This window comes from Contarinia nasturtii, unplaced genomic scaffold (genome assembly GCF_009176525.2).
Source record: "Contarinia nasturtii isolate CC-2019 unplaced genomic scaffold, AAFC_CNas_1.1 Cnas_scaffold_2612, whole genome shotgun sequence".
In the NCBI taxonomy this organism is placed as follows: domain Eukaryota; kingdom Metazoa; phylum Arthropoda; class Insecta; order Diptera; family Cecidomyiidae; genus Contarinia; species Contarinia nasturtii.
In genome coordinates this window covers 1394-14039 of record NW_022199932.1, presented here as the reverse complement: position 1 = coordinate 14039, position 12646 = coordinate 1394, and the positions used below count along the sequence as shown (strand labels likewise).

At 33.3% G+C, this 12646-nt stretch overlaps 2 protein-coding genes and 1 long non-coding RNA gene across 3 annotated transcripts; 2 read left to right on the top strand and 1 right to left on the bottom strand.

Annotated features, from left to right (window-relative positions):
* Positions 1–33: 33 nt before the first annotated feature.
* Positions 34–1329, top strand: LOC116348673. The gene is made up of 3 exons (XR_004201850.1): positions 34–555; positions 624–679; positions 836–1329. It is a non-coding gene; the product is annotated as an uncharacterized LOC116348673 (long non-coding RNA).
* A 3555-nt stretch (positions 1330–4884) lies between these two features.
* Positions 4885–6970, top strand: LOC116348674 (putative ankyrin repeat protein RF_0381). Its single transcript, XM_031779744.1, has 11 exons — positions 4885–5091; positions 5188–5241; positions 5423–5527; positions 5592–5690; positions 5769–5867; positions 5948–6046; positions 6116–6214; positions 6299–6409; positions 6480–6572; positions 6644–6722; positions 6797–6970. The coding sequence occupies exons 1-10, from the start codon at positions 5040–5042 to the stop codon at positions 6715–6717; spliced, it is 885 nt and encodes a 294-aa protein (XP_031635604.1). The 5' UTR covers positions 4885–5039; the 3' UTR covers positions 6718–6722; positions 6797–6970.
* Positions 6971–9346: 2376 nt separating this feature from the next.
* On the bottom strand, positions 9347–12056 carry LOC116348675 (G-protein coupled receptor Mth2-like). Its single transcript, XM_031779745.1, has 7 exons — positions 11550–12056; positions 11300–11453; positions 10968–11235; positions 10739–10905; positions 10252–10414; positions 9553–10148; positions 9347–9455 (listed from the first exon to the last, which is right to left on the bottom strand). The coding sequence occupies exons 1-6, from the start codon at positions 12054–12056 to the stop codon at positions 9896–9898; spliced, it is 1512 nt and encodes a 503-aa protein (XP_031635605.1). The 3' UTR covers positions 9347–9455; positions 9553–9895.
* Positions 12057–12646: the final 590 nt, after the last annotated feature.

Sequence of the window (12646 nt, the reverse complement as noted above, 5' to 3'; positions counted from 1 at the left end):
TCGCTTGAATTTGTACCTTTTCTCTTTAGATTCGACGAATAAATTCACGGATTCAGCTGGTAATATATACCGAATGCGATGTAGACTATTATCACGTGGTCAAATATACTTGCGGTGCCTTGGACTAGGTTGTGGTGTCAGTGCAACATATAGTTTTGAAGAAGGAACCGTAGAATTCCGCGGTGAGCATTCGAACCATCCGTCTTTGAGTGAAAATGAAATTCGTGTGATTGAGCTGAGCCAAGTAATTCGAACCAAATCAAATGATCCAAAATTCAGTCATTGGAGGAACACTGACATTTACGATCAATGTGTCTCTGAATTTCCAAATATTATATTGCCGGACGATCATCGAAAAAGGGCACTGTCATCCATTGCTGGCTACCGATCAACGGCGCGAAAGCAAAATAGCGAAAAATTCAAGCAAAATAGCGAACAATTGTAGCAAAACATTGATCAAATGAAGCAAATCAACAAAGAAACCGCAAAAATCAAGCAAAGTAATCAAGGGAAAAAAGCAAAAATTAACCACATCAAAAACGTCGCTCCGAACAAGTAAATGATGTGATTTTAATCTGTCAATTGAAATTGTTTAATTGATTAAAATGGTTTCTCAATTTTAGGATAGAGGAAAAACAGCTAAAATTTGGCGTACCAATCGGTTTCAAGGCTATTGCAGGTAATTTTCATTTTTACTAACTGGCTCTTTGAAGCCAATTGGTGTTGATAAGTAGGAAAGAAGTAGAAATAACGACCGCACTCCATCCACGGACTTTTGAAATTGTTGCTTTTGAAAATTTTCCATCATTTAATTTCTACAATTATCATTTTTTAGGCTCCAAAGCATTGAGACTCAGCTGATAATGTGTATCGTAGAATGGTCAAGGGGTCCGACGGCACTAATGTTTTGTTCTTTCAATGTCAATGGAAAAATTGCACGGCCATCATTTCGCACAATTACAACGAACCAAAAGTGCTACGTATGGTTAACAAACATTCAGACCATCCAAGTGCCACAAATGATATTCCTCGCATCGAATTAAGCCGATTTATGCGTGCAAAAGCACTTGATATGAAATATAAACATGTGAAGAGTGCCGATATTTATGAACAATGTCTTGCTGAATACAAGGGTGTTAGTGCATTTATGTTGCCAGAAATTCACCGCAAAAAATCCATCGAAGCCATCGAACAAATACGCAAGCATTATGGCATTCAAACGGCATAGAGCTGAGCTGTTATTGGCACCGGAGAAGTGCAGCAACTACTGATTACCCGCACTAATTTCATGTCATTTCTCCAGTACCGCACCCAAATACAAAAAATACTTACATGAAAGTGCTCGCACCTTGGTGGTGCCTATAACAACTCCTGAATAGATTTAGAGCTAGATAAACCGAATGTATTATGAATTAATTAGAAAATGTCATTTTGAACTATTTTAAGATAAAACCAAGGACTATTGAGCTGACTGAGCCCAGTTGATGCATCGACTGATGTATTTTGCATGCAAATTACCTATTTAGTATATTTCGATTCTGCATAATTTATTAAGTGCAGTTCAATTTTCTGTCTCTGAATTCAGACTTCCAATTTAGTAATTTCTCATCGGAGATATAAAATGAAACTGGATTTATTCAGAGAAATTAGATAAATGTCACCGAAATGTACCACGTAGGTAGTATTTTGCGTCAGCTGATCTGCCAATGCCAGTTATGAATTGAAAGTTAAATTATGTTTCCAATTATGCTCACCATTATATTCAGATAGAACCAAATTCACCCGTGCCCGTCAACTCTTAGAACTGAAAAATGTTCCGCAGACTTTTTTATATGTAAAATTAGAACGAATTTTGAATAGTAGGGTCCCTACATTAAATGATGGGGTTCGATCTTTTGGAAGAAATTTTTTAAATTACATTTTCAATTCTTCTTTGAATCGACAATTCGCCAAATATTAAGAAAATGAGAGAGAATAACTGAAATCAAATTGAAAATGTAGATTTATTGATTCATGCGAATGAATGAGCATGTCAATTTCCGAAACTTTTTGTGAATATTGAAATTAATTTAAGAATCTATTTGGAATGTATTGAAAATGATGACTTGTAACTATTACTTTATGCGCTAAAGTATTTATATTTTGCACATGTCACGCGTTGCTCATAATCCGGAAAACAAACAAAAGGCAAACATTGTATCTTGATTGCATGCAATAGGCGTTTTGCTGTAATTTCATTGAATAAACTTATTTTTATATTCGGTAAAATAAATCGCCAAAATATTCAATTAATTCCAGTTGGTTTTATTTCCACGTATGTTTTTGATTCAATTAGAAAATATTTTTTATCATTATATTGAGTGTACACCAGTGCTCTGTACATAAAATATCCATCCGGCAAAAAACTAACCATAGAGTATGCATTTTGATCAAGAGTAATATCATGTATGTAAATATGTCCCTGAAACGCGAAAAAAGAATTATTTATAGTCTCACCAACACCATGGTGCCGAACAATTTTCAAAATATGAGTGAATACCGAAACTGGGCATGGATTGAATACGTTGGTGCTGTTGATGAATTTTTTCATGTAACCGGCAACCAAATCGACTAATATATGAGACCAAGATCCATTTAAATATTCACATGCTTCCACCGAAAATTCCCGAGGTCCAAATACACGAAACTCATTATTAGTCCCTCGACGATATGCTGTCCCTTTGATCTAAAATATAAAATTTGTTTCTTCTTACCATCTAAAATATGTGAATATTACCATAAGATTTGTTATTTCGATGCCATCCTTTAGATAGCAGTCAACATTGTATTTGGCCTTTTTCCAACCAATCGCCTTATATGTGCATGTCAAATTTTCAATCAATTCGGTGCCATGAAGCTTACATTCGATTTGTTTTGGTAATATTTCGAAAGTTAACGGATTCTCTTTGGCAGGTAATTTTGAATTTACTTCGATTCCAAATAAACAAAATGCGAGAATGAAACTTTGAAATAACTTCATTTTATCACTAAAAGTTTTTTTAAAAAAAACTTGACTCGATGGTAGTTACAACATCAATTGTTTTTGTACTTGGCTTTTATACTGGTAAGGCTACATGGTGAGTGAATAGTATAAATGGAATTTTATCTTTAAATTGCACACATCAAAGTGTCTAGTCAAATTAGTTACAGTTCGTGCGTTTTGAAAAATTCATATTAGTTACCGTATTTTGGAATGATGTAATGCTTTGATAAACACCAAGTGTTGGTTATTTATTGATAAATTTAAGTGATTTCAGTTTTCCTCACACCAACTGTGTGCAGTAAACTATTGTAATCAGTGTGACACATTACTAATCACACCAAAATTGAAATCGCCAAAAATCGTTTTTCTACGCGTTTTGGGTATAGAGAATCTAAATGTGTATGTAGGAATGTTGAACATTGTGCATTGTACGCAAAAATTTGTGAGAAGGATAACTCTTCTCATAGAAAAGTAAACCCAAATCTGACTTTACAGGGTGGTTTGAGTAGATTGATGTCATACTGTCTTTGGTCTTTTAAACCCGTCAAATTATGGTTTTTTCCTCATTTTCCACAAAAACCAAACAAATCACTTAAATTACACCTAATAAATACATCAAATGTTGAAAAGTCTACCGACTGTAACTCATAAGAAACATATGGACAATTGTATATACATACCAATCAAAATATTTGGAAAATATAAACAAAGACATTATTGCGTGATGATTCACGTGCGTCTTATCTTTTCTGGAGTAGAAAAAATGTGTGCGCGAATGAATGACCATTGAACTTGTTTTTCTATTTTTAATCTTAACCGGCATCGAATTATTTAAATCTTTTTAATGTGTTATTCAAACGTTTGCTATACATTTGAATGGTAAACGGAATAAATGATCATTTTTTATCAATGAAAGTTTTCACATTCGAATTATCAATTTCATTATGAGAGTCACTTTATTTTCGTGCCACACGTGCGCACTGGGGGATTTCTGGATTTACAACCCTTCACCTAAAGATGAACACGTCCGGAACCACCCCCAAAAAACTTTCACACTAAGCCCCAAGAATTGATAACACATCCGGATTTCCCCTGCATAGATTCTGGAGTTGACGATTTAAGGGAGAGGTAATCGGCAAAAAGATGCTCAAAACCACTAGGAAAATCGAAAATCGCTCGAGGGGAGGGTATTTTGTACCCTGGACCCCCTGGACCCCCTGGTCAGAATCTATGATTTCCCCACAAAGCTATTTTTTATACGAAATATATTTATAAAGTGATAAATAATAAAGTAAACGACTACTGTATTTTGCGACTATATTTGTGCCAAAAAGTTGAAAACAACATAATTGAACGGTGAAAATAATCGGTCAAAATTAGTTTTAAATAGAACTCTACGTTGCTATTCTCAATTTTTTGAAAAATCCGGATTGACCCCCTAGAATTTTTTTTCCTCCTCCAAAAAATCGGATTTTCACGATATTTAGATTATTTTCTCGTTCTACCGTTTATGAAGTGTGTGATGAGATCTATAATTGCAATCGTTCTTTTCGTTTCAAGTGTTTTTTTTTATCATTATTCAAGCTAAATTCAAATTTCATCTTTAAAGGAGTTACACTAACAACATTCTTAATTTTTACTCTTCCACACACACACACACAGAAATAAAATGTCTTATCACCGTTTAAACATTTCGAAGCAATTGGCTTGCTGGTAGCAAATGTGGTCAAATCTAATTGGTTGTTTTGACATAAATTTAAAAATCAGGCCACTATATTGAGATTGAGGTTTCTAATCAGTCTCAACTATATGTTTATTCACCATCATTTGACCTTGTGTCTTTGCTATAAATATGGAGGTTAAACGCAACAAGTAATCATTCTATTTGGAAGATACTTTCGGTAATTTCACATTTCGATTGCCGCTTTCATTATAAGAATAGTGTTGCTATTAAATTTATTGGATTAACTTGTTAATAAATCCTTGAGGGAGGGAGTGTTTAATTCAACCAAATAAGATGATGAAATTTTTATTTGTGATTGTTTTTCTCGTCGGTGCGAGTGTACAAGGTAATTTTATGTGAAGACAAACAAATAGTGAAAATTTAATATCCCTAGTAACGAATCTAATATCAATTATGTCAATGTTTTCAATCAACTTCTCAGACAATATTAACCGTACTGATGACAGTGATTATATTTACAAGGCCATTAAATCAGGTTAGTTGAAGACGATGAATATTCCTTTAATGGTTCAATATTGCATATGACCACAACGGGTTTCAATGTTTTTTATTTTATTTTTGTTTGAGTTTTATCTTCAAAAAAATGAAGTGTATAAATTCAATACTAGTATAATGCAGTGTATCAAAATTAAATTATTTCCGTTCATTAAATCTAGGCAGAGTAGATGTAGTCACATTTCTAATCGATAATGGTGCAAATGTGAATGAATTTGATGAAACAAATTCTGGAATAACACCACTCCAATTGGCTGTTGCTAAAGGTAGTTTTCAAATGTAAATTGAAAAGAGAAGTATTTGTTCATTCGAATTTGATGTATTTTGCAGGTCAAACGGAGATATTCAAAATTCTCATCGAAAAAGGAGCTGATGTGAATTATTTAAACAGGAAAAATATAACTCTACTTCATATAGCAACAATATTCGGTAATTTTACACAATTTTTGAATTAATATTTTCTTATTTGCGCATATAGCTAATCAATGGTACTTTATCAACTTTCAGATAATTTGGAAATATGCAAAATCTTAATCGCAAATGGAATAAACGTGAATGCTATAGACTACGAACATTTAACACCACTCCATAATGCCGCTATCTACGGTAATTGCCAATATGTTCAGAAACTCGAATTTATTTATGTGGATTTAAGCTAATAACTGACCATTCGCTTAATTTTTCAGGTTCAAATGACACGGTTGATTATTTAATTGCAAACGGAGCAAATATAACTGCCGATGCTGAAGTAATGTTCACACCTTTACATGTGGCTGCCATGGGTGGTATAATTTCTAATTTTTGAATAATAAAAATGAATTTCAAATACTTTGTCTGTTTGATCAACATTTCAGGCAATTTGAACACTTGTAAAAGTCTAATTGCACATGGAGCGGACGTTAATGCAAAAACCAAATTTAATTTTACATCTTTACATTACGCAGCCTTTCTTGGTAATTATTCCATTTTTTTTAAATAATTAATATTACGTGTGATCAATGCGCCAAAGCATTAAATTCATTTGATCAATGTTTCAGGTACAAAGGAATTAGCTGAATATCTTATTACAGAAGGAGCTAATGTCAATGCTACAGGTAGAGATGGAGAGAGGTTCGTGTACACGCCTCTACATACTGCTTACTTATATGGTAATTCCAAAAATGTCAAAATAAACATTGAGAATTTCCAATGTACCTGGAATTTGTTTTCACTTTTCAGGAAATGAAGAAGTACGAGAGGTCTTGATTGATAGTGGAGCAGATCAAAATGCAAAAGACGAAAATAATAAAATACCAAGTGAAATGGATACTGGTAATGATTTTTTTAAAATTATATTTAATAGAGACATTTTTTAATCGAAACTGTTTCATTTAATATTCTAGAGAAAGGAAAAAAGGAGAAACTCCAAATTATTGCCCAAATGAATTCGAAGAAGAGAATGTTCGAAAGCTTATAGTAGATGTAAAGTCACTTGCATCTCAAAGGCAGAGACTAGAATAATCAAGCTTAAACCGATTTTATTATTCGCTTTTCAGGCAACGAAGTACTTATTGATTGATCATATCGCTAATGTGAACGAATGCTAAAAAGATGATAAGATACCGAGTGAAATAACTACTATTAGTGCTTCATTTAATTTAAAAAAAGCCGTTTTGCAATTGAAAATTGTTTAATTTCATTTAGAGATAAAGGTCCGATTTACCACTAAATTTTTAACTTTTCTACCATATTTATTATGAATCTTAACATGCAAATGTATGAAGGAGCCATCATCTTTGAAATAAAAAAAAATCATTTGTTATTTTTTGTAAATAGATGTGTAAATAAAAGATTTCCAAAAACTTCTCTTGTAAAGTTGATTTGAAACTAATGCGGTCACTCGTTAATTCGAGCCACAATTCAACGCTTTGATCTACAAAATTATCGGAATTGATCATTTACCAGTGATGGTTTTTTCCTATCTGAATAGCGCTAGCTATTCGCAGCGCCTGTACAGCATTGCTGCCCAGATGCTGAATCGTAGCGGTTGCCGCACGCGCAACACACTTCGTTTGTACCACAAAGAGCATATACGTTCGCGTTCGTTCTCTGTTCGACATGCGTTTGTATACTGACTATGGTATTAGTGTATCATACTCTGTGAGCTCACTGGTTACTTAGACTATATGACGATATGTTGTGTGGTACAAAACGCGTGCGGCAACCGCTTCGATTCAGCATCTGGGTAGCAATGCTGTTCAGACGCTGCGAATAGCTAGCGCTATTCAGATAGGAAAAAACCATCACTGTCATTTACAGCGGATGTGGTATTTCAAAGAAGATTGTTCTTTGTATTTCGGTAGATCTTTTTTCTCTATGAAGTCAATTTTTGGTTCAAGCAAAAATAAAATTGATTAGAATGTTTCGCGTGTCTTATCTTTTTTGGAGTAGGAAAAATGTATGCGCGAATGGTGGCCATTGAACTTGTTTTTCATTTTTTAATCTTAACCGGCACCAAATTATTTACGTCATTTTAATGTGTTATTCAAACGCAATGGGAAGAAATGACAGCAAATTTTAAAATTGTCGCTCTGTTTAGTTTCGATTTGAGCTGTAAAATTACATTGACGTCCCCTTTGAAATTCGGTGCGCCACCGTCGGCTCAAAGAGACTTGAAGTCTTCACATCCTCTCATTGTTCAAACGTTTGCCATACATTTGAAAGTGAAATGGAATAAATGATCATTTTTTTATCAATTTCATTGTGAGAGTCGTTTTAATTTCATGCAATTTGATTTGAATATTTTAATTTTATTTATAGATTAATTTTGTGATGAGATTTATAATTGTAATAGTTCCTTTCGTTTCAAGTGTTTTTGGTATAAATAAGTGTTCAGGGTAAATACAAATTTCGTCTTGAAAGGAGTTATACCAACAACATTCCTAATTTTTACTCTTCCGCACACACCACAGTGATCAGTGATCACACAGAAGTAAAATGTCTTATCACTTTTTAAACTTATCGGATCAATTAGCTTGCTGTAGCAAATGTGGTCAAATCTAATTGGTTGTTTTGACATAAATTTAAAAGTCAGACTACTATATTGAGATTGGGGATTTTAGTCAATCTTAACTATATGTTTTCGAATCGCAAATGCCACATACTGTTTGCGAGATGCGACATATTGTCGTGATTTGTACATAAACATTCCTGTGTTTAGTTTGTATTCGTGATCACTTGCTTCCATTCGCAAAATATGTATGAAACATTCGCTCGCAAATGCAACATTCGTATAAGTCGGAACCCCCTAGCTAAAAAGTATTTTTTTTTTTCTTTCATCAAGTTATAAATATTTCTATAACTTATTTTTTTTTGTCAAAGAAATATAAATGTTTAGCCTGAAGATTGTTTTTGTGAAATCTGGAAATGTTCTGATATAAATTTTCAGTGACGCAAATGTTAATATGTTCACGATCAATTAGATGTATCACGAAGGAAATGCGTTGATTGTACGCATACGCAATATAAAATTGAAAGAAAGAATTATCGAACGTGCCGAAGCAACACAAATTTGGTTGGATAAATTAATTAGCGGCGAAATATATTGGCGCATTAACGTTCATCATTATATGACACCGTGTTTCACTGATATATTTCGCGTTGCACAAAATTATAAAAACGATAATTTAATCCATTCGTTCAAGTTTACCGACGGAGGTTAAACGACGGGAAAATAGCACCGAAAAGATTATCTTGTCAATTGAAGAACTCAAGGAATACGTAGAAAAAACGAAGAATTGACATATTTATTCATCATTCAGATTATTTTATTTATCGATGACACTTAACAATGTTTATTGTGGTATTCGGATTTTCAACTTCATTATTACTGATTATTTTCATAAATAAAATGTTTATTCGTGTGCAAAATGAAATTCCAGTTTTTATAAGTTTCAACTTGGTTTGAGGGCCATAGACATTTACTTACGTTTGAGAATTGTTCAAGAACGCTATCATCGACAATTTAGTTTAAAGATAAACACGTACTCACAAGTTACATACGTCTGTTTGTTTTATTGGCAATTGCAGTCTATTTACTTTTTTTCGCATCAATAAATATTCGTTGAAATTGAACAGAATTCGTTTATTTTTTCAATTAAACAATTTTGATAAATATACTGGAAACAGTTTCTAATAGGCTGCTAAGTGTGAAACCTATAAACAGAATGAAGACAAGCCAATAAGTTTTGGATCAAAGAGCTGAGAAAAGGTACGAAAGTACTGTAAAAACAAAATAAAAAGGCACACTCACTGTATATATCAACATCCCAACGTTTTTTGTAGAATTTCGCATGATGCTGGCACAAAATAGTGAAAGAAAACATGCGACTTCTCCATACACTCGTGTATTCGTTAAAATGTCGATTTAAGGCAATGTTGAATGTCTAGTTTAAATGAATCATCAGACTTTATTAAGAGATCTTTTCGTATTTCGAAGAGGACCATTAACGTGGTCGTGATCTAAACCAATACTGTTTAATATTTTTCAATAGATATATGGACTGTCCGGTTTTAGGTAACCTGACGAAAATAAAACTCCCTAATATTTTTGGAATTTTTATGATTGATGATAATTGTACGAGAACTGTATCGATTCACATTGATCTTGATTCCATTGTAAGATTAGATTGATGATTTTTCTGATTTTTTAAATTCCCCGCCAATTTGGTTTTAATCGAACGTAATACACTTTTTTTCAGCACAAACAATACAAATATAATAACTCCCTGAAGGGTATTGCAAATATCCATTACAAGGAAAAATAAATGATCCGGATCAATGACAGTAGCCGCTTCCATGCCTAACAGCACACCCATTACGATAAACAAACGCAAATACATTATGAAACTGAAATTGAAATATAAAATATTCAAGAATCAGCAAATAAAATTCGGCTTTTTTTTACTTTCCCTGGTATGAAAAAGATATTTGGTCTTGATTTCCCGCTAACCTGTCTCTCTTTCTATTGAAGTGAATGCTATCATTATTTACGTTCACCATCATTTGATTGGACTGTCGAATTTCCATCGCCGTCAACCCAAAAAATACAATATTCACCGTGATGATGATGCACAGCGGAAAGTAGTAGTAAATGAATTTCGAAATTGGCTCCTCTGATTGAGAAAAAAATGCTTTAATTTCAAATCAATAATATTGAACAGTGACCGGTTCGCGCATATTTCTATGCCTGATAGCTATGCTAAGCATAGCGGAGACGTAAGCCGCAACGCACCCGTCACCATTCGATTCGAGCTATATTGTATGCGCACGGTCGTCTGCATAAACGAACATGTGTATTGTTCATATAGAGTGAACGGCGATGCGTCGGTTGCGTTTGCGGCTATGCTTGGCATATCTATGCTACCTAGCGTATTTAGGCAAGCATGGAAATATGCGCGAACCGGTCACTGATATTGAATAAGTATGTTTTGACATACCTTTCAAAAATCCCGTATTAAAGCCCATTCCTGGCTTCAATTCAAATGGAATCGATTCAATGGCATCACATACGTGACAAATAATTGTAAAAAATAGCGCCAAACCCCAAGCATACAACATATTTAAGCGGTGTTGATTCTTCTCCAAAATCTTCCCGCGATATTGACTGAAAGAGATTCAATATCTTATATATAAATAAATTGAATTAATGAAATTAAAAAAAATTACCAAAAATTCATCCATATATCAAAACTAATGACGTTTAACCACAAAAAAGTTGACAAAAACGAAAAGTAAATGATAGTTGCGGATATTTTACGAATGTACGGCTCCACATAGTTTGCACCATTCCATTGAACCAAAGCAAAAACAACGAAGAACATTATCAGAGATATCAAATAACAGATGAAACTTTTACTGAATAAATTGCGCAGCTCCAGTACGTATACGTGTAAGAAAATTGTGATTATCAGGAATACAACCGATGTCATCATGGCTAAATAAATAGAACATTCACTTTTCATATCAAAACGATGACGAATTAATGGGTTCGCACTCACTGTAAGGTAGAATGGAGAATCTTGGATGCAGCGGATCGGGTTTGCCCATACAAATGCCTGCCACTAATGTCACTTCATTTGCATTTTTGGATATCGTATGGAGACAGTATTCATGATGACTGTACAATTGGTTTCCATACAAAATATTTCCAGTCTGAAAGAGTTTCACATGAATCATATTCGAAGAAAAATAATACAAAAAAATATTTCCTCCTTACACGATAGGTGTGTGCGAAAAGATAATATTTACATGAGTTATTTTGAAGTTGTCGACAAAGTGGTGGAGTTTACATATTCTATCGACATATCCGAAATGTTGATCCAAATTGAGGATTGTGCTTTGATTGTTTTGATCGAATACTTCGGCAGTTAGGTTTTTCACCGTTTCATTTTTACTGCAAATCATTGATCCATCGTTTGGATTCACCTTTTCCACAAATGTTCCAAGTGGACAGCAGAGTCGAATGCACGATTTATCGATACAAGGACAACCCCGAAAATAAGGAATCACCTTAAGTTCTACTTCATTCTCCAAGACATAACTAATATTGGCATAGTGATCACGTGGAAACTCAATGCCATTGAATGTAATACTTTTATTTTGATGGAGCAGTCCATCGGTTATATTGACTGAATCGGAGAAATCGCACGGCAGTTCAGGACGAATTAATTGTGAACAACACCAGTTTACGTTAATTAATATAGTAATGAACACTTTCACCAAGTTAGTTCCTATTTTACTAATATCTAAAGTCATGTTCAACAAACTATACATTTTGGGGATTTTCGCAAATAAAATATTGTACTACTCAATAAGTCACTTAATATGTATGAGATTTATGCTATGATCACTTATATATCAAATTGTAAACAACCTGCCTTTTGAATTATTTTACAGTTCTTTTTTTCTATAACATTTCTGTTTCGTCGCCCATTTTATTCTGTTTGCTTGTTTTGATTTCACTTTTAAAATCACTTTCATTTTTACAGTCATCGGCAAAATTCTGGGAAGTTTTTTATTTATTCAGTTTTTTTCAGTTTCTTTTCAGTTGACAAAAAAAGACACAACAATACGAACATTCCAACAATCATTCAAATGACTCTGACCTATAAACAACTCCGTCTGAAATTATACTGATAATTCATTGAAAGCGGCATCCGCATGCTACTTATCGCACGCCATTCATCGCAATGTATTTTATGTAAACAATTCTCTTGTTGGGAATCGTCATCACTTTCGCTCAAAATACAATTAATTACGGTTTATATGCTCGCACAGTCACAATTTTATTTGTTCGCCCGGATCAATTAGTTATAAAAAAAAGTTTTATTCAAATTGTCTGAAAA